Source organism: Dryobates pubescens, chromosome 4, assembly GCF_014839835.1.
Source record: "Dryobates pubescens isolate bDryPub1 chromosome 4, bDryPub1.pri, whole genome shotgun sequence".
NCBI classification, from domain to species: Eukaryota; Metazoa; Chordata; class Aves; order Piciformes; family Picidae; genus Dryobates; species Dryobates pubescens.
The window spans coordinates 49481274-49504019 of NC_071615.1; the positions used below are offsets into that span (position 1 = coordinate 49481274).

The window sequence follows — 22746 nt, forward strand, 5'->3', positions numbered from 1 at the left end:
AAACTAAAACTGTGGGGAGATAATGAATGAGTGTTGATGACAGACAGAGCAGGAGCATAGTGCTCAAGACATCTGTTTATTTGGGCATGGTTTTGTCCATGTTATTTATTCTGAATATTTTGGGGTTGCTTTTCATGTTGTCATGTCATGCCTCCTCAGAAACATCTTCTCTGTTGCAAATCAGGTACATTTTAAAGCTCCTTCCAGGCCAGAAAAAAGAACAGAAACAAACCAAGTCTCAAAGACAAGTGGGAACTGTGCTGCAGCATGGCCAGAGCCAGCTCTTTGCTGGCTGTCCTAGCAGATGGGTGCTGAGCCAGCACCCACAGACACCCACCAGCCAGGCTCAGGCTGGGGTGCTGCATTGGCTCTGGGTGGGCTGGGGAGAGAGCAGGGAGCAGCTGCCTGTGCATGCAAACTGTGAGAATCTGTCTCCTAGAAAAAGGGGAATTGTGCCTCAGCCAGCTTGCATGTATTAGTATTTGTGGCATAGTTTGCATTGTTATTTCAGCTCAGCTGTAAACGTTCAGCTACTGACAGTGAGTTAGACACTGGCACCTCTGTAAATTACAGATGGTGCAGAAATTCAGGGGCTTTGATTGGCTGACAATGAAAGTTCCCATGCCTCTTCTGATAAATAGCTGTGGTGCGTCATGCGTAGGAGCTCTGCAAACCCTTGTGGTGAAGGCTGGGAGGGGCAGAGGAGGATGCCTGTCTGTACAGGGAATTTCCTTGGAGCGTGCATGCCTTCTTTTGCCCATGTAGAGCTGTGTTTGAGCTTGCCCTTCCCTCTTCATGTGTTTCCATCTCTGCCAGCAGCTAAATGCAGAGGCTAGTTTGGGAGACTGCTAGAAGTAATTGCAGCATAGTAACTGCATGGCTGAGTCTTTTGCTTGTCTTGGTTGCTGCAGCAGTCCCCACGTGAGCACAGGAGTATAGTTTGGCAGGGATTTTTTTGTTTGTTTTTGTTAAGAGGTCTGCCTTAGCTTTTGTTTAGTGCCTCTCCTTTGTAGATCTATACAAAGCAATCCTGTTTACATCTTGTAAATTGTGACATTGCTCTTGGAAGGTGGTCACCCTATTCCAACCACCCAAAACCTTAATGGATAAACCCAGATAATTAAATTGAGTGTAAACCAAAATCAGCCATACATTTGGGGCACAACAATTTGGTAGGTCTTTCCTACTGCTGTGCTTCCATGCAAGAGAGCAGCTACAAAAATGGTTTGGAGAAGTGTCATTCTTTATGAAGAAATATTGAGCTTAATTAATTTTTGCTTCTAGGAGGTCAACCTGGGGCACTCATTATTGTCTTAATTGGTGGTATAAATCCTGAGGCACTGCAGGGGAAGTGAGGGGGAAAAAAGATGAGCAGTTAAGAACATATAGCCTTTTGTATAAGTGCTAGACAGTTGTATGGCCATCCTAGTGATATTTAACGGTTTTATTGGGTTATAGGTCTAGTCCTTCACAAATTAGGTTAAAGGGAATCAATTTGCATAAACAAAAACGTAAGGAAATAGCAAACTGCAGTAATTAATTCCTGGGTTCTCCATTAAATTGCATGAAATAAGTCAGTGTGCTATAACCCAGAGAAGCATTTCTTTGATCTCCCGTTATTCATATTAAATTATATTAATTACTCTTCCCATCTGGAGGTTTTAGCAGGCCAAAAATCATCCTACCATTACTGAAAGGAAGTTAACTGTAACTTTTTAATTGTATACATTTCATCTCTACCCCCCCTTCTTCCCCCCTCTTCATTTGAAGCAAGCAATGGACTAGCGTACCAGCATCTTCCTCTCTGTTTAACTTACTGAAGTGGAGAAGCTGAAAATCTCAGCCGTTCTTTCCCCTCACATATGGTTTCAAGGTGATGACTATTCTGTCTGAGACTTCGACATGTTTGCTGAAAAAGGTCAGGAGTTCAGTGAGAATCAAAATTTAGGAGAAATCTGTTCATAACCTTAGGGATGCTGTGGTACCCTCACTGGAGAAATCTGCTGGATGCAGATTTGCAGCTGTGTGGGTGCATCTCCCCTGTTTCATTGGCAGTTCCCCATTTGCCAGGTGTCCAGCAGAGGTATTTCAAACTCCCCAGAAAGAAAACCAAATAGCAGTGTGTTCATGGTTTGGAGCAGGTCTTTAACATTAGAGCAAAGTGTGTGGAATCAGAAAATCTATTGGCGTGGGCATGATGAAAAATGGGGGTTGTTCCCAGTCTCACCAATGGGCAGTGGCTAATTGGCCTTAGTAGCCTCATGAATTATTTCCTTCAAGCTCTGTTATCAAAACTACATGTTTTTTCTTGCCCTCGGGGGGACCACAAGATATTTTTTTACCTTAGAAGATATTAGGCTTGGACAGGAGCACACTGCATTGGGTTAGGAGCTGGCTGGAGGGCCGAGCCCAGAGAGTGGTGGTGAATGGTGCCACATCCAGCTGGCAGCCAGTCACCAGTGGTGTGCCCCAGGGATCAGTGCTGGGCCCCATGCTCTTTATTGATGATCTGGACGAGGGCATCGAGTCCATCATCAGTAAATTTGCTGACGACACCAAGCTGGGGGCAGGAGTTGATCTGCTGGAGGGTAGAGAGGCTCTGCAGAGGGACCTCGACAGGCTGGGCAGATGGGCAGAGGCCAAGGGCAGGAGATTGAACACATCCAAGTGCCGGGTTCTGCACATTGGCCACAGCAACCCCATGCAGAGCTACAGGCTGGGGTCAGAGTGGCTGGAGAGCAGTCAGGCTGAGAGGGACCTGGGGGTGCTGGTTGATGGTAGACTGAACATGAGCCTGCAGTGTGCCCAGGCAGCCAGGAGGGCCAAGGGCATCCTGGCCTGCATCAGGAACAGTGTGGCCAGCAGGAGCAGGGAGGTCATTCTGCCCCTGTACACTGCACTGGTTAGGCCGCACCTCGAGTCCTGTGTCCAGTTCTGGGCCCCTCAGTTTAGGAAGGAGGTTGACTTGCTGGAACGAGTCCAGAGAAGGGCAACAAAGTTGGTGAGGGGTTTGGAACACATGCCCTATGAGGAAAGACTGAGGGAGCTGGCAAGCAAGCCAAACCAAACCAATCCAAACCACCCACCCTGGTTTCAATAGCAAATCTGGGATTCTTCAGCCATAGAAAGTTACAGTAGCTTGTCATCTGCAGACTACATAGCTAGACAAGATGAAACGTGGATGGCGAGCCGAGAGTTTCTGCTGGAAGGAGCAGCAATGATGGACAAACCCAGAGCACTTCCCAGAGCAGGCTGGTATCTAGCTGTCTGGCATCTAGGTGTTGTCTACAAGCTATTGACATTTAATACCATTTATTCATTTGATTTTTTGCAAAGATCTGTCTGTCCTGCTCTGACATACATCAGCAGCACAATTTCCCTGCTTCCTGGCAGTGAGCCTTCCTCTACTTATTGTTGTAGCTGCTTCCATTTGGTGCTGGCGGTGGTGTCCAGCCACAATTAATTTGTTTATTCTGCAGGCCGTGACTTCCAGAGCATGATGGACAGTGCAGACATACCAAGAAAGGGGCTGTGCAACTGGGAATATGTTCATTTTAGCTTCCTTTTAAATAACTGCTTTGGCAGATTTCATTACTTGTGGGGTCTTGTGTTCTGGCTGCAGCCATTTTACAGCCTCCTTTGTACTAACACAGAATCACTTAACAGCATATGCTGGGGCTTCTAGTTCTTTTACAAGCCTTTCTATGGAGTTCCATTTGTGGGATTGCATGCTACCAAGGCTTATCAGAGCAACTGAAAACTGTGTGTATCTGACCTAACCTAACTACTCATCCTACCGAGACTTTGTGAGGAAGGGAATTTTTGTTCCTTGACTGCTGCCACCTGTGATAAACATATTGCAAACTACATTCAGCTTGTGATGTACCCGGGCAGAACCCTGGACATGGAACAAAGTAGTTTTGTGCAAATCTCATCACTGAGAGAGACCTTAAGTATCTCTGTTGATGCTCCATAGAGAGCAGGAACAGGGTCCTTACCTTGCTTAAGTACATTTTACAGGGTTAGCAAGCATAACTTAAATGATTAAAATGAATTGATTGAAAAGAGGCCAGTCATTGCAAACAGATTTGGTTTATTTAGGAAAGTACATATTTGTGCAGCCTGGATTTCAGAATAAAGCTAATGGCAGAGGTTTCAGGTACGTTGTGGGCTGGATTTTCTGTTCCATTGTTACTGTCTTTTATCTTTCCCTTTGGAGCTCAGTCAGAGTTTATAAATGACTGATCAGCTGTACCATAGAGAAGTCCTTCCTACTCCTTTGTTGCTTTTATGATAAAGTAGCAATACACTTAACCCAGAAGCTTATTTTGCAAATGTACTGAAGAATGGCCTCTAAATCTTCGGGAGTCATAGTTGGGTGCCTGTACTTAGGGATAATCAAAGTTGAACCAGATGAGCTGAGCAGGCTGTTCAAACAGATTGAGCCTGCAATAGCCCTATCCCTGCCTTGCAGTGCAAATTTCCAGCCTGTAAACCTACTGCAGATAAGATTTGGCATGCCCTATGTTGGCAAAATGCTTTTGAGACATGGCTGAGATGAAATGACCCATCCCTTCATGTGGTGTGCACAACTCAAATCATCTGACATGCCAAAATCAACTGAGCTGACAGTGAAAGAGAGGGAGCTGTGTAGATTCCCTATCAGCTGTGTAAGGCTAGCAGTTGCGCCAACAATTACATCAGACTTCGTGTTGTTGAGCACTTAACGCTACCGTGGGTCTTCATCCTTAAGGAGCTCCTTTGTATTCAGATAGCCAGTGGCATTCAAAGTATTGGTGAAATAGTTGATATTCTCTGTGGGCACTTCTGTTCCGAGTCCCTTCTCTGATTTTGCCGCACTCACAAAGCAGTACAACAGAAGTAAATGGTGAGTGGGACAAGGTGGAGTTTTGTGGCACTATGTTGAAGTTAGATTGGCTAAACAGGCTATTTAGTTCTGAGCAACAGACTAAGTAAAGTGGGCTTATTTGCTTCTTGGTACATAGGGTCTCATGTATCACTCTCTGCTTTCGTTGGAGCAGGTAAGATATCAACACAATTAAAAGTGAAAAATAATCTGGTGGATGCTCAGGGAACACTCACTGATACAATGGATTTCTGAATAATTTATACTCAGCATTTTTCCCTTGCATTCAATAAATGAGGAGGCCTAATGTGGCGTGGTCAGAGTGATACTCTCTCTGTCATCCATTAAGGTAACCAAAGGGGTGGGTCTGGGAGGAGTGTGGCATGGAGTGCAGGAAAGGTGAGGCTAGAAATTGAAAGGTTTGTTCAAAATGCACTGTGCACAGGATGCTGATGAAAGTTGCTCAGGAGGACAGAATTGATTCCATTTTGTTTGTCTTTGTTAAAATAAAATAAAACCAAACCACAAGATCCAAGTTCCTTTTAAAAGTTGTGAATAAAAGGAATATTGTGCTGTTCCTGGTAGGCCTTCAGCAGCTCCCTCTGCTTTAAATTCAAGTACTTTGTATGTTCTATCAGAAGCAGTTCTGTATGACAGTAATCATTTTCAATAGTAGGACAGGTTGTCTTCAGTACAGGTGGCCTCCTGAGCTGATAGAAGGGGTCAGGGAGCAGTATAGCCCCGCTGCTAACCCAGGAGGAAGCAGTTAAAGACCTCCTGAGCCACGTGGATCCCCACAAGCCTATGGGATCCATCCTAGGGTAATGAGAGAGCTGGCAGATGAGCTTGCCAAACCACTGTCCATCATTTACCACCAGTCCTGGCTCACTGGAGGTCCCGGATGGCTGGAAGCTGGTCAGTGTGATGCCCCTTCACAAGAAGGGCCAGATGGAGGAGCCAGGGAATTCCAGGCCTGTCAGCCTGACCTCAGTGCCAGGCAAGGTTATGGAGCAGATCATCTTGAAGGTAGTCACACAGCACCTACAGGATGGCCAAGGGATCAGGCCCAGCCAGCATGGATTTAGGAGAGGCAGGTCATGCCTGACCAACCTGATCTCCTTCTGTGCCCAGGTGACAGCCTGGTGGATGTGGGGCAGGCTGTGGATGTAGTCTGCCTGGACTTCATCAAAGCCTTTGACACTGTCCCCCACAGCAAACTCCTGGCCAAGCTGTCAGCCCCTGGCTTGGACAGCAGCACTCTGAGCTGGGTTAGGAACTGGCTGGAGGGCTGAGCCCAGAGAATGGTGGTGAATGGTGCCACATCCAGCTGGCAGCCAGGCACCAGTGGTGTGCCCCAGGGATCAGTGCTGGGCCCCATCCTGTTCAATGTCTTTATTAATGATCTAGGCATGGGGATCGAGTCCACCAGTAGTACGTTTGCAGATGACACCAAGCTTGGGGCAGGAGTTGATCTGCTGGAGGGTAGGAGAGCTCTGCAGAGGGACTTTGCCAGGCTGGACAGATGGGCAGAGCCCAAGGGCATGAGATTTAACAAGTCTGAATGCCAGGTTCTACACACTGGCCACAACAACCCCATGCAGCACTACAGGCTGAGGACAGAGTGTCTGGAGAGCAGCCAGGCAGAAAGGAACCTGGGGGTACTGGTGGACCGCAGCTGAACATGAGCCAGCTGTGTGCCAGGTGGTCAAGAAGGCTAATGGCATCCTGGCCTGCATCAGGAACATTGTGGCCAGCAGGAGCAGGGAAGTCATTCTGCCTTGTGCTCAGGACTGGTTAGGCCACACCTTGAGTCCTGTGTCCAATTCTGAGCCCCTCAGTTTAAGCGAGATGTTGGGTTGCTGGAAGGTGTCCAGAGAAGGGCAACAAAGCTGGGGAGGGGTCTGGAACACAGCCCTGTGAGGAGAGGCTGAGGGAGCTGGGGTTGCTTAGCCTGGAGAAGAGGAGGCTCAGAGGAGACCTCATTGCTGTCTACAACTCCCTGAAGGGAGGTTGTAGCCAGGTGGGGATTGGTCTCTTCTCCCAGACAACCAGCACCAGAACAAGAGGACACAGTCTCAAGCTTTGCCAGAGGAGGTTTAGGCTGGATGGTAGGAAGAAATTCTTCACAGAAAGAGAGGGATGTGCTGCCCAGGGAGGTGGTGGAGTCACCATCCCTGGAGGTGCTTAAAAAGAGCCTGGATGAGGCACTTGGTGCCATGGTTTAGTTGATGAGATGGTGTTGGGTGATAGGTTGGACTTGATGATCTTGAAGGTCTTTTCCAACCTGGTTGATTCTGTGATCTATGTCTCGGGATTATTTTTTTTCATGTTCATAGGACATTGTAAATTTTGAAGCAGGAATACCACTTGTGCTTGGGGGATTTTTTGCACAGCAGTGTCTCATTTCCTATCATGGGGTGTTACTTTGGGTGGTACGCTAAAACATTTGCATTAAAAATTGCTCATATAAATGCTCAGCCAAACAGATGCCTTTCAAGGTGAATGCATTATGTTAAATAGTAACTTGTTTCCCAAGAGCACATAGTCACTAGAAGTTGATTAATTTATAAGCAGTGGTAGTTTGCTATCTCTGAAGGTTCTGACAACTTCTTAAAGTTAGGTCACATTCAGATTTTCTTGCTTTTTGCAGAAACTGATGGGGTTGTGAGATCAAATGGAAGTCATTTGACAAAAAGCACTTGGAGGAAAACTTATGCTTGCTTCTAACTTTGCTGGTTTTGGTGAGCAAGACAGTGCGTTATACCTGGGCTATCTGGAACCCAGACATGAAAATGGTTTAAATGTGCTTTCTGATTAACTGGGCAGCAAGTGCCCACCCTGCCCATCCTGGTGTCCTGCAGGGTTTTTTCTTTCTGCAAAACTGCAGGTAGCCAATGTAGGTGAGGTTCAAACAGGACACTGTCTGATTTTTCTAGTCCGCTGTCAGATTCTGCAGATGTTTCTGGGCATGTCCCTGCTTGCAGTGCCACCCAAAACCTGTGACCACACAGCGCTAATCTTGTGGAGGTGACTGGGGAAACAGAGCTCCAGTGCCCAGGAAATGCTCCTTACCTGCTGGTGCTTACACTGCTGTCACTCCCAGTATGGCAGCTTTGGTTTTGGTTTTGGTTTTTGTATGAAAAGAAACAATTCTGTCATATGATCATTTCAGTTAGTGTCTAACTGGAGGGCTTTTGCTTACTTTTTTGATGGTAGTATTGAATACCAACTAAGTTGGAGAAGCTAACCTCAGGATGACTCTTGTCTGTGCAAGAGCTGCAGAGAACAACCTGCCAGGGGCTACGTGATTAAGGAGGCATTTCTCAGCTCTGAGTGGATTGCTGGTATTTTCATAACATCAGCATCTGTAGCATGTTGGGTGTTCAAGGAATTTATGACCAGCTCTTACTGGCTGTGCCTGCCCTACCACTCCCTAATCATATGGGCAGAACCTCTCCCAGTTAAGTCTGAACAATAGGGGTTTGGCTTTTAAACTACTTGCATATCTCAAGAAGTGCTTCTAAGAGAGCCAGTTTTATAGCTTCCCATGATTACATCTTCAGGCAAATCCATTGTGGGCACAAAGTGATAATCTGCGACATCAAGTTTACCGCTCCGCTGTGGGGTGTAAACATGCGGCTGGTGGAAGAGCTTTAACCTCCCAAACCTTCCAACAAATATTAAATTGCTAACTGTCCTGCTGTAATGCTGTGATCTTGACTGAAATTTGACCCTGGTGCTTGTGCTGAAACGATTTTCAAAATCTGAGGGAGAAGGTTAAGCAGTGATGTCAAATTTCCAAATGTCTGTTGCAAAAGTACTTCTGATGAATATCTGTGGGTTGAGCTCTAAAATGCTGAAACTAATCCTCTTTTTCCCCCCTCTTCATTATTATGTGATATCTGCATTTTTTAATGCAGATAAAGTAATTAACTTCAGGTTTGCCTTTTTTCTGTGCCAGCTAACCTCACTGCTTACAGTTGCTATTCTCTCTTCCACTTGCCAAAGAGGATTCCAGTCAAATGGTGTTCCTTAAGTGCAAACCAGACCTCTAGTTCTCTTTAATTTCTGTTCAAGATCATTGTAACTCTTGGTTATTTTCACATCTGAATCTGAATAAGAAAAGCTGTAATTGGCAACTTTTATGAGTTCACAACTCAATAACCTGATGCTGGAACTCTTCTGTCTGCAGAAGCCTTATTAATTGCTCTAGAGTTTCAGCAGCAAAGAGACCTGCATTTCAAATCATTTATCTTTTTATGTGCAGCCTTTCAAATGATAGACTCTCTACTGTAACAAAACTGGATGGGATCTTCAGGCTTAGAGAGGCTCTCAGTTGCTGGATGGGTATTTGACCTCCAAGTGGATCTGTTAGGAAGGCTGTTGTTTTCCCAACTCATTACTACATCCATGAGTAATAATAATGATAAGTTTTTTGGTAAAATCTAGGAGTCAATTTCCTGAATGCTGTTGCTAGTTCTAGTTTTGTTTGGTTTGGCTTTTGGTTACATTATTTAGTTAATTTTTATTTAAGAGATGAGCCTTATGTTGCAAGAAACAGTGCTAAATAAGAGTGAGTCTTCAAAGACGCTGTACTCCAGACATAAACTTGAGTTTATTTTGTTATTTTAAAGCAATGGGAATGCCTGCGTCTAAGGGGTATGAGAAGCTCCAAAGTTTATTTGATTTTTTTTTTCTTGATTTCAGGGCTTTTTCCGCAGAAGTATCCAGAAGAACATGGTTTACACATGTCACAGAGATAAAAACTGTGTTATCAATAAAGTCACAAGAAATCGCTGCCAGTACTGCAGACTACAGAAGTGCTTTGAAGTGGGAATGTCCAAAGAATGTAAGTTGTCTTGAGAAACAGTTTATTGCTTGTCATAGCCTGTGAATATGTGGCAGTCCCAAGGCAGAAAAGTATCATGCAGTTATGTGATTGAGGGCAATACCTGCATTCACACGCAGAGAAAGGAGTATGAATTTTGGACACAACTTCAGACCCATGTCACCTCCCAAGTTAGTTAACTTTGCAGCCTAAATGCTGTCAGTTAAAAACATGTAGTCTGGCAGGCTGTCTGTGTAGCATGGCTACCCTGTGTGGGTATGAGAACACTCAGCGGGGTAATATTGCCAGGTTTTCTAAAAGGACACCCCCCAGAGACTTCCTTTAAGGGTGGGTTATCTCCTTTCTGCTCTGGAAATTGCTTCCTGGGGCAAGGGTGTAAGTGGAACAGCTGGCTTCTAAAGTGTGGTTTCAGGCCTGCCTGTGCCCTGCAGACTGGCTTGTGGCTTTGCTGGGCTTGGTGTCAACTCAGACTGTCATTTCATGAGGGCTTCCTGCTGGCTGTCATGCAGCAGACAGCAGCCACCTTCAGTACAGGTGATTGTGCCAGTGGTCTTTTTTTCATCACCTGAAGGGTGATCAAACTGAAGGTACAGTGGCCTTGAGTCTTCTGTCATTGCTGACTGGCACCTCACTGAAAGGTGAAACAAGTTGGGAAACTATTCCTCTTTTAAATCTGCAGTCAGTGAACCTGACTATGGAAAAATGCTGCCAAATGCACAAAAAAAAACCCCAGAACCAAAGGATTTTTCTCTCCCTTTTCTAGAAATCTCTGGTTTGTGCTTTAAATGAACATTTAAACATATTTGGGTAGAAATCCATGATTTCTCTGCCCTTGCTGGGTTGTGTTGTTTTCTCATATCCCTAAAGTGCACTTATCTGTACTTGTGTATAGATTTACTGGAGTGGAGACCATGATGGGTGCAAAGGAGAAGGTAGGCTAAATAGAAAGATGCACAAAGATGTGAGATTGAATGAGGAAGATTTTATTGAGTCACAGAACCACAGAACATTAGAGGTTGGAAGGCACTTCCAGAGATCATCAAGTCCAACCCCCCCACCAAAGCAGGATCACCCAGGGTAGTCTGCACAGGAATGCATCCAGGTGGGTTTTGAATGTGTCCAGAGAAGGAGACTGCGCAACCTCTCTGGGCAGCCTGCTCCAGGGCTCTGTCACCCTCACTGTGAAGAATTTTCTCCTCATGTTGAGGTGGAACCTTCTGTGTTGAAGTTTGTGCCCGTTGTTCCTTGGCTTACTACTGTGCACCACTGAAAAGAGCTTGGCCCCTTCCACTTGACACCCACCTCTCAAATATTGAGAGACACTGATCAGATCCCTTCTCAGTCTTCTCAAGACTAAACATCCCCAGGGCTCTCTTTGATAGGTGTATTTGACTGCACATATGTATCCAAGCACAAGAAGATTTTCTCCTTGATAAAAACAGTATGATGTGGTTTGGAAGAGAAGCAAAACCATTTTTCATACCTGAGGGCTCATTGGTCTGGAATTCTTAAGGATTTTATTGCTGACGTGAAGTAATAATCTTATTAAATGCTGTAACGTCACGTTAGAGTGGATCCTGGAAGTGTTAGCTGCATTTCTAACACCTTAAGCAAAGTTGCTTAGGGTAGTATAAAGACTTACTGCCGTTTAGGTGATGGCTTGTTTTCTCCCGTAGGGTAACTGGAGCTTTTCCAGCAAGAATTATGTTTTCCTTGGGTGAACTGAGTGAAATTGCCCTTCGGCAATTGTCTTTATCTCAAACCACTACAGACACTGAAAGGGGGATAGAATACTGGGGAGAAGTGAGGGATGTCCTCTGCATTTCTTTCGAGGGCCTTTGCAAAGGAACGGAGAAATTATTTTAAATGTCATCAGTGTGCAGTGTGTCTTGTCTTCTGGGTTTAAGAACTAAGTCTGAAGCTATTCTGTGTTCATAAACAGGAGCTTTTCATCTCTTAAGAGATTTGAGAAACTATTTTCTTATCTGACCTTTTTCCAATGTGTGTTGCCAAGTTTCAACTCCATTTCGTTAGAAGCTTATGTAAAAAAAGGCACATTGTCAGTGGACCTTTTTTTACAAGACAGAGGTTTTTCTTTCCCCCCAGTACCTTATTCACATTCTGCTTTTCTGTGTTCTTGCAGTTCTGTTACCTTGTAATTTGAAAGCCACGAACAAAGGACAGGAAAAAGTATCAGAGAAATCTCATAGGGAAACAAACTTAAACTGCTCAGAGCAATCCCAAATGGGGAAAGTAATCCTGATGGGCAGCTGCAAACAGGAGCCCCAAGCTCTGTTCCCAGGAGCTGTAGGGGAGTAAATGTAGTGTTTTAGGATATGGAATGATCTGTGCTTAAATGCTACAATCTTGTGTTTATTTGTTCTGCCTTCAAAGGGCTTGCAAAAGTACTTGCATATGCCATTCCTCCTGAGCTTAATGAGCGTTACACAGAAATATCAGAGATGAGATGAGAACTGGCTGCCTAGTCAGGATGGTGAGGTTTTCAGAATGGAGGCACTGTGTTGTGGAAAAGGAGTACTGAGCATTTCTTGTATCCTTTTATCTTCTTTTAAAGAATGAAGGGAGATGGTGAAGGAATTAACTATATTTGTATTTCTTTAAGGTTGTTTTGTTTGTGCAGGGGGGGTGGCGGGGAGCTATCTTCAACCCCACCTTACACTCCAGATCTGATCAAGAGAGGTCAATAAGGAGACTGCCTCTAGCCAGGAGTGAAGCTATTTGCCGTGTGATAGTATCTGCAAGATGCAATGAAACTGTATCCCACAATGCAGGGGCACTTTTATTGTGCATTCACTGTTGCAAAAAGTTTGTGCTCCAAATAGAAAAGACAAAGGGTGTGAGGGGAAACGACTTAGTGATGACTGTCTTATCATCCTGCAACAGGACAATGCACAGTTTGAAATAAAGCCCTGCTGTCTTTCATCTGATCCCCCTCCTTGAGAAACTGCTCAGCTTGTGTCTGTGCAACCTGAGCTCCACTCTCAGTGTAACAGGCTGAGCCAGACCCTCCACCAGCAGCAAGTCAGGTTTTGGCTTTGTTGCATGGATGTGCCACCTCAGTTCATGCATGAGTGAGTGCCCAGGAGTGTGTAGCTGAGGCTCTGATCCCCACACCAGACCTTTTCTGTCTCACTTACCCTTCCTGTTAATGTTTTCAGTTACCATGTAGAGACGAATGGTGATCGCACGGGGGTTTTTTTATTGGTTGTTTTTAATCGCTGCTGAAGTGGGGAGGCTGCTGAGGCTGACAGCGCCTCATTATGTGATGGAGAGCCTTAGGAAACTAACCTTTGCCCTTCTATTATGTGATCTCTAAACTGATGCTTGAAGCACCATCCTTGGCCTGACCTCAGGTGTCAGAAGTAGCACACTGTTGCCTGGCCCTCAGCGGGCTTTGGGAGCTGGCTGGCAGTGGTCACCTGTATAGTGCTGCCTCCCACGGTGAAGGGGGAGTGCAGAGGGCTGGGCCAAACTCTCCAGCAGTAATGGATTCTTTCAAGCAGGATGCTGGAACATGTGCTTTGTGAGGTGAAGCCTGCTGTTAGACTGAAATTTGATTTATTGCAGAGTACTGGAGGGAGGAAGGTAGAACTTTCTTCTGCCATAACTGCTTAGCTTAGCCCAGCAGCGCTTACACTTCCAGCATCTTCTATGAAATTTATGAGCTGCAAAGACTGTCACTGTGCTTGATAATCTTCAGGATCCCCTTCAAACGTGCACCCAGCCTACATACCAGAGTGTGATGCAGGGAAGCTCTCCATACTAGCATAAACCTCAACTGCAGTGAGCTCTAATAAAGCAAAATTATGTTTATAAAGGCACAGAATTATTGTTCCAGATTGCTTCAGTGCACTGAAGTGATGTTCAGGTTTGGAAATCTGCTTACAATTAACCTCTCTGGAGAGAGGGAAGGAGGAAGAGAGGGAGGGAATGAAGGGGAGTGTATTGAAGTGGAGAGAATCCAGGGGATTTGCTCCATCTTTACTTGTTGTTTTGGTTTAAACTTTCACAGAAATCTCTGTTACTCTTTGTTACAGAATTCCGAGTCTGAGAATACTGAAATCTTCATACTGCTTGAACATATGATCATATTCTGCTACTGAACAATTGAGTTACTTTTGAAATTCTGCTTTAAATTGGGAACCAGGAAACGGCAACTTGAACAACTGCCATGTTTGTGGGTTTTGCTTTATATTTGTTTGGTTTTGTTTCAGACTCCTTACTTTGCCATGGGAATGTGCTGCCCAGGGAGGTGGTGGAGGCGCCATCCCTGGAGGTGTTCAAGAGGGGATTGGATGTGGCACTCGGTGCCATGGTTTAGTCATGAGGTCTGTGGTGACAGGTTGGATTTGATGAACTTTGAGGTGTCTTCCAACCTTGGTGATTCTGTGATTCTGTAAAGTGCAGCTCCATTTGCAATGAGTGGCTAAATGGAGGTGTAGTTGCGTTTAAGAAGTTCAGGGCTGGAGCACCTCTCCTATGAAGACAGACTGAGAGAGTTGGAGCTATTCAGTCTGGAGAAGAGAAGGCTCTCAGGAGACATTATTGTGGCATTCCAGTATCTGAAGGGGGCTACAAGAAAGCTGTGGAGGGACTTTTTAGGGTGTCAAGAAGTGATAGGAATGGGGGGAATGGAGCAAAACTAGAAATGAGTAGATTCAGATTGGATGTTAGGAAGAAATGCTTCACCACAAGGGTGGTGAGACACTGGCACAGGTTGCCCAGGGAGGTGTTGCAAGCCTTATCCCTGGAGGTTTTTAAGGTCAGGCTGGATGTGGCTTTGAGCAACAGAATGTAGTGTGAGGAGTCCCTGCCCATGGCAGGGGGGTTGGAATGGGATGATTCTTGAGGTCCTTTCCAACCCTAACAATTCTGTGATTTTTATGATTCATGCAGATTCCACCAATGTGATTTTAAAGTGACTTAATTAGAATGCATGAAATCTTAGTTTAGACACTATTACTATGAAATGAACTGGAGTTTTAATCCTTTTTAACAAGCAGAAAGCAGTGGATATAAGAATTGTTTCTGCTTTGTTTTTTTGGGGTAGGTTTTTAATGACTAAATACTGCAGAGTAGCTAAGGGCTTTTTCAAAGGTTCCAGTGTAGTTGCCTTGCCCACTGACTTGCCTTGGTTTCTTGAGAGGCACAAGCTGAATATCAGAGTGGAAATCCCAACACCATGAATTCTCTTCTGAGACTAATTCCTTTCTCAACACAAATTGATTAGACTAACTTTCCTGTCTTGGGAGGTGAAAATTATGAGCCTTGTTACAGGCACTAAGAGACTTTGTGTTGTAAAGTGCTTTGAAGATGAAACATGTAAGCTGTGAAATTAAGAATCGGAGTGCACAGATAGTGGGGAAACAGTGCCTAGCCCATACACATCACAGCTTTTTATTTTGTTCATTAAGGTTGGTTTAGATTTGGTGCCTTTTTTTTCCCAGCTGTTGATCCCACAGGAATACCAGTTTTGTGAGGTTTTTTCAGGCTGGGAAATTGGGGGCCTCTAGAACTTAATGCCAAATGTTCAGTGATGGTGGTATGTTTTAAAATGAGAGCAAAGCCAAGGTGCAGAATCCTCCTGTGCTCTGGTGTCAGTCTGTCCTCTGCCAGAGATAACGTATACTTTGTTATGCCCAGTGGTTGAAAATTATTTATATATACTTCAAATGCTCTTGTAGAGAATTATGTTCTACTTGTTGCAGATTGTTTCTCATGGCTAAACAAGCATCCCTTGCTTTTCACATCAGTTCAGTGTCTTCAAAGAATCAGATCTGCCTTTGTTTTCTCCTTTTGGGCTCTGCCTCGTTTGTGCTCTAGCCTTTCCCCCTGATTTTGTGTAGCTTTCCTTTGCTAGCTTTAACATTTAAAGGAGCAACATAGATTGATTGTTATTATTCATAATTTACTCTATGTTCTGTGAGGTTATGTAATAGCAGTAATTGCATCAACTCACCTAATGAGCTTTCCCTCCAGTGCCATGTACAGCAGATTAATAGCCCATGAATTCATTTGCAGCTCGTTGTGTTTCACAGAACTATTTCAGACAGCAATTAATAAACTACTAAAGAAAATAATGTAGTTTTTGGTTTGGTTTGGTTGGGGGTTTTTTTAGTATGTTAACTCTCCAGCTGAACAATTTATTGGCACCTTTCATGATGTGGCTAAATAAATTCTCTCCTAATTCCTCAAGCAGAATGTGATTAGTGAACCCTTCTCAAGACTGTTGGGTAATTAGTCCGATCTTTATGTGCTGAAGTGTTACAGAGACGTATGCAGAGCATCCTAAGGTCTCTTTTTCTTCTGTTCATTGCCTTTCAGGCATTATGCAAATAGCTGTGACTGTAAACCATAACACACTAGTGCTGCAAATTATTTTTTTTCCCTTTCTGGCATAGAAACCCCTTAATTGTGTAAGCTAAGAATTGGAGAGCCAGGCCAACAAACAACCCCAGCACTGTCTCTCTGCTGCTTGTCAGCTCCAGTGTCCTGTACCTCCCACGTGGTGGGACTGAGCGCAGTGCAGGGACCCAGAGAGGTCGGGGTGCTGCTGCCCCATGGGAAGATAAACTCGAGGTTGAATGCCACTGGGGAAGGCAGTGCTGGGAGATAGGAACAGAAGGAGAGGGGAGAGCAGGGCAAGTCCTGCACTTGGCAATAATAAGAGGGAATGAGGATAGGAGAAGAGCGGCAATGAAATGGCAGGGCTGCACCCGTCTCCATGGGGGTAGTATCTGTGGGAAGGGGGGGACATGGTTGAACATGGCAAACCTTACCAGGCTGCCTAGAATTACTCTTTCCAAACTTTTAAAAGAATTTAACTCCTTTATTAAGTTTTTAATGGTTTGTATTATTTCTTAGTTTAAAAAACCAAACACCTCTCTACCTTAATCCAAGAGAAGCACTTAGCCTTGCCTTGTCTTCTGAAGTAGTAAAATATGTATTTTTTTAAACTTTTTCCCTCATTTTGGTCTCTTGAGGGCTGAGTAAGCATGACGGGAATTCATTCAATAAGCTCATACTGAGACGGATTACATGTCCTCAGCTGGAAGTTACATTAAGACTCACTCACTAAGGTGTAGCTACCACGGTGAACTTTACATCGCTCTCTGCTGTCTCTATGACAACACAGCCTGGCAGAAGTTAGTAGGGCTCGTGTGCTCTCTTCAGCCTTTGTCTGCATCCATCAATCCTAGTCCTCAGCGACTGTAAATGTGTGCCTTTCTTAAAATTGTGCTTAACGAGGTGTTTTATTAAAGCTGTGAAGTTCTTATGCTAATAATTTGTGCTGGAGTATCTGACCATGCTCAGAAAGAGATGTGCTTTAACAAATGAAAAAGTGTCAGATATTAGTGGCCTTTCTGAATGCCTGTTGATATTGTCCTGTGGGAGACGTTCAGCTGAGTGGCACAGAGTCCTTGTACAAGTAACTTTTCCGTTGTTATAGTTGAGGCATGGAGATAACTAGAGGCAGTGAAAAGTGTAACACACATGCAGTCTAATTTCTACTTAACACCTGCAGCACACTCCAGAGGAGTGTGTGGAGTTCAGTGGCCACAGGCCACTCGGCTCTTCTCTGAGAATAAATAGTGGCACTGACACAGAACCTCCCATTTCTCATTCCACATCTCTGAGGATTTTAGAGAACATCACATGCTTTCTTCAGTCAGTTTCGCAGTAAAAGGTGTTTGGGGTAGATATCTCTTCCAAAGCAGCTTCCTAACATGGATCTTCTTGTTTCCCTGGCCTTTGTCTGTTTTTTCTTGTCCACACTTTGGTTTGGGGGGTGTTTGTGAGGGATTTATAGCATTACTTGAGATCATACCTATAAAGACAATTGCACTGTGCATTCATGTTACCATCACAGGTAGCCCTTGCCTCTTGCTGAGTTAAGTATCCAAACTGTTTTCAGTGCAGGCAAAAATCTGGCCTGTCCTTTTGGAGTTGTGTTGTGCTGGGCAATGCTGTTGTAAAAGCAGATGGGAAATTCAGAGGTAAACTGCCCCTGCCTGGTCCATGTGCTCTGAAGCACGGGGCTGAGGCCATGCTTGCTTGGTCATGCAGATATAACTGCTGAGACCCCAATCCCATGACCTCAAAAGCTTTGTTTCAGAGTTTCCATTCTTCCTCTGTGCACTCAGTTCACTGCTTCATATTCCTCTCTCAAATAATTTTCTTGTTTCTTGTGCCATGTGTGTTCTTTCTATACTGGCACCTTGTGGTTTCTGAAAGATTTTTTTGCTTTGGGATGTCAGCTCCAAAGGATGGAGAAATGTCAATGAGATAAATATCAGTCTGGGAAAGAGCGAATTGCCAGTGTCCTGAGCCTTGAGGCTAAACATGGCTTATTTGGTTGTCAGGCCAACCTGAAGGTGTTGTCTACAGTAGCCAAGGTTCATGAGAAATGCACTAAATTGTTCCCCAGAGTTCTGGGGAGTCTGGACTGCAGCAACCCAAATGTGCCTGAAGGGCTGGTATTCAGAGGAGCCATGTGCTTGGTCCTTCCCTTAGAAGAAAGATGTGTTCATCTTCCCGATGGGTTACAGCTGCAGACTTACTGACTGCTTTGTTGGGGATACTCTTGTACAGAATATAGAAATAGGTGCCTCTGGAGAAGGCAAAGAAACAAGCTCCTGCTGGCCTCTCAGTGGAGGGCAACTCCTGTACTGATGGTGTGGAAGATAGAAAGCAAGCACTTGGAAACCAGTAAGCTCTCAGACAGTTTTGGAAGATCTCTACGTAAGTGGATGAGGCCATGTATTTGCCTCTGCGGCTGTCAGGCTCTAAGGGCTTGCTTTCATCCTCTGTATAAATTGTAGCAGAGGGAGCTTTCCATTGCCATGCCTGCAATAAGGCTGCTGACTTGTTGCAGCTCCTCCTGCTGGGGTGCTGGCCCTAGGACTGTGTTCTAAAAATAGCCTTGATGTGTTTTTAGTTTGACTTAGTATCACATGGTCAATTTAAAATGCATCAGAACAGTTTATCTCCATTACTTCAGCTCTTGCATGGAAAGTGTACAGGGTTTTTTAAAGTTAGATACCATGCAAACAGCAGAAAGAACACACTTTATATCCTAACTTAAATAACACTTTGCTGTTAATACTAACAGAATCACAAGAAAAGTCACATGGTGTTGGTATTAATTTTCTTTGACCTAAAGTGAAGAGAAATGCTACAGGCTTGAGGAGCAGCACTTCAGGCTTGGGGCAGTGTGGCTAGAAAGCTGCTGGCAGAAAGGGACCTGGGGGTGCAAATGGACAGGCAGATGAATAGGAGCCAGCAGTGTGCTCAGGTGGCCAAGAAAGCCACAGGCATCCTGGCTGGGCTTTGTCCAGCAGGAGCAGGGAGGTGATTGTCCTCTTGTACTCAGCTCTGGTGAGGCCACACCTGAAGTATTATGTCCAGTTTGGGGCACCTCAATACAATATTGAGAGATGTGGAGGTGCTGGAGCCAGGGCAGAGGAGGGCAAGGAAGCTGTGAAGGGCCTGGAGAATAAATGTGATGAAAAGCAAATGAAGGAGCTGGGGATGGTTAGTGTGAAACAAAGGAGGCTGAGGGGAGACCTCATGGCTCTCTACAACTACCTGAAAGGAGGTTGTGGAGAGGTTGGTGCTGGTTTCTTCTCACAGGTCATCAGTGATAGAACAAGAGGGAACAGCCTCAAGCTGCGACTGGGTAGGTTTAGACTGGACGTTAGGAAACATTTCTTCATGGCAAGAGTGGTCAGGGATTGGAATGTGCTGCCCAGGAAGGTGGTGGAGTCACCAACCCTGCGTGTGTTTAAAGGTGGTTTGGCTGTGGTGCTTGGGGCTCTGGTTGAGGGCTGACCCTTGCAGACCAAGGTTCTGGGTTGGATTTGGTGATCCTGAGGGTCTTTTCCAACCTGAATGTTTCTGTGATTCTCTGAAACGGTTTTGTCCCATTGCACCTTATTCCAGTACTTGTTCATATGCCTGCATGTTTCTGAAAGCTCTTAAATTTTTTCATCTACACTGTAGGAAAGCCTGTCAGTCAGGCACCAGCTCTGAACACTGACTTTAACAAGTTGTAGCTTAAAGCCCTACAGGCGTTGCCTGCAGCCAGTGGGCATTTAATCAGTCTATGGAGTCATTTCTCAGTGCTGTGCATCTGTAACCAGTTGCTTATTTTCAATAAAAATGGATTTGGTAAGTTGATGTGAGGAAATTATCTGAGTTTTGGAGATGTATAACTGAATTTCAGGGTTAAAGCTGAGTGGAATTCTTCCTTTCCCCTGGCAAAAAGTGCAGCAGAAAGCAAACATGCTTTTAGTTGGATTACAGGCATGGTTAGTCATCTGACAGACAGTTTTAATGGAGTCAGAAAGACATGCTGGGGAAACACGCTGACCTACTTTTCTGCTTTTTAAAAAATACTTCTAAGCAAGTGAATTGTTAATTTAAACACTGCCCACAAAGTTAGATTTTGCTAACAGAGCTTGTTTTTCTGTTTAATTTATTTACAGTTTTCCTTGGGGCATGGTAGGTGGGTTTGCTAGTAGGATTTCTTCAGGTTGTTTTTGTTCCTGGTAGGAAATGGGTTCTATCTGAGAAATCCACTTTCTTCCCCCTTACCAGGACAAAGCAACTGGCTTCAAGTTAATGAATGATTGAAGCCCAGTCATCTGAGGAAAGACTTTACAAACCATTTAAAATGACAGACAAACTATACACATTACATTTGTATCCTTTTCAACACGTTTTGTTTTTAAACATATTTTGTCTTTAGACTTGTGAGCAAAGGGATTACCATCACATAGTGTCATGCATTTTGCACTTGGGGTTGTTTTTTCCCATCTTAACAAGCTTGATGCTCCAGTACCAATGTTTTCTTGGAGGCAGAACTCTGTGTATTTAAACCTAGGAAGATCTTATCCATAAAACAGGAGACCCTGAAAAAAAAAGCACTAAATTAACTAGGAAAACTTAGCAGTAAGGGTGGATTAAAGCACTACCATCAGAAATAGCAAATGGAATGATACTGGAAGATCAGGGAAGGCTTTTTAAAAACTGCTGCAGGCATCACTCCACTTTCTCCTTTAGCAGCAGGCACACAAACAGTTCATCTAATGGCTTAGGGGTGCCAGGTTGCTGCCTCTGGCACAGAGATGTGCTTTACTGTCTTGTCAGCAACAGATAGTGTTGAAGAGATCAGTGTGCAGCTGAAGGAAAGGGGGAGGATTGTTCCTTGGCTCACTGGTCAACCCAGAGATGCTGTTTTCACCTGCTCTGTCTCCTCTTATTTCTGTCATTAGCGGGCTTCCCCAGTCAGTCAGCCCTGGTGCAAGGGATGCTGCTGCGAACCCTTTGCTCCTTCCCCACCTCTCCTGAAAAAAAGTTCCCATTTCTTTGTTTTTATATAACTCCCAACTAGCTGATTACAGTTTGCATTATGGAAATAGTGACACAATATAAGAGAGCTGGAAAGATCGGAAATTTCCAAGAACTGCAGGAGTTTGTGGGGGGCAGTACTACATTTCAAAGACTATTCTATGTTATATGTGCTCTTCCAAAGCATACTACTTCTACTTGCTTTCCTGCGTGGTGTACTTTTCGAGGCTGTCCCAGTGGCAACATAAAGACTGAAGGTTTTTAAAATGAAGTATGTTTATTTTAGCTAATTCATGAGAGCTTTTTCAGTGTCTCAAGAAGACTGAAATTGGCACTGCATGAGTTTTAGCCTGTTTGTAACCTGGGGGCATGAGTAGGGGAGACATCAGCCCAGGCAGACATATCAGCAGTAAATGAACAGCATTATGAGATGAGCTGTTGCACCTTGCGTGTTCAGCATCCCTGACTGCACTGAGTTGTGTGAGCTGCTCCTTACGTGGAAGGAATGTCTTCCCCTGTTTTTCTTGTCATAGTGAGTCTTCTAGATGATCCATGACCATTTATTTTGATTCTAGTAGAGAGACAACAGGGAAGTGCCACTCAGAATAGCATCACTCGTGAAGATTCATGCAGGTGATGCAGAAGAATCATTGATACTAGAAAATGGAGCATTAGATTGAGTAAAGCTTGGGTCGCTCTCTGACAGTGCTAATCTTCTTCTGTTATGCAGAGAGCATTTCAATGTATATGTCCAGTGAAGGTGGGTGTGGAAGTCCAGAGCTCAGGGTGTGTTTGTTCTTGTAGTCTATGTTGTGCAGTACAACATCTGGTTATTCCACTGAGGAGCTCAGGAATCATACTCCTGTGGTCCATATCTCTGTAACAACTGACATGGAGAACTGTTAGTTCAAAAGAGCAGCATTTGGCAGCATTTTTCTGCAAGAAGAATGTTCAGTTTGCCTCATTCTGTAATTTGGAGGAGAGTGTCAATGCTCCCCTTTTTAATTTTTTTTTATTTTCCCTTCCCCTCTTTTCTGAATGCCTCTTCAGGTGAACACTGCTCCTAAATCAGAACACCAGAAAATGATTTTAAATTGAAAAGGAGTGCAAATGATAATAATAAAAGTAAATAGCAAATGGAAGGAAAAGGATAGGTAGGAATATTTTATTCCTTTAGTCCTGCAGAAGGCTTAAATCCTGCTTCTGTGAAAGACTTGAGTTAAAGCCTTTTCTTAGCAACTTTTCCTGTTGTTTCCTAAGTCAGTAACAGCTATTTCACGTGTTCACTAGGGACATTTTTCCTACTATAATTTAAGCATGACAGGGCATGAACATGTACAGACACATCAAGTACTTCTCATAGCGGATGCAGCGTTAAGCCCCATGAGTTCTGGGGTTGTCTTTCTTGGCTGGGTGGACAAGGTGGGAAGATAACCCTATGGTAGATAGACCTTGCAATAATGGAAGAGGAACATTAAAAAATATTCCCTAGAACCTGCTTTCTGGGGAAAGAGTAAGGCAATTAAGATACCCTATTTTAACACTTTGGCTTTTGTTTTTTTTAATGAGATTTAATCTCTGGTGCCAACGGTTGGGTTAGAAAAGAGGAATCGAGCCTCTTTCTGTGCATGCTTTTATATTTCCCCTTCATTGAACT

At 44.3% G+C, this 22746-nt stretch overlaps 1 protein-coding gene across 4 annotated transcripts in view; it reads left to right on the top strand.

The window, feature by feature from the left end:
- RARB (retinoic acid receptor beta) overlaps positions 1-22746 on the top strand; it is a 198533-nt gene that overhangs the window by 138617 nt on the left and 37170 nt on the right. For all 4 annotated transcript variants that reach the window (XM_009905439.2, XM_054161250.1, XM_009905440.2 and 1 more), the window contains exon 3: positions 9575-9716. In XM_009905439.2, coding sequence (XP_009903741.1) covers positions 9575-9716 — 142 coding nt within the window. The remainder of the gene's footprint in view (positions 1-9574; positions 9717-22746) is intronic.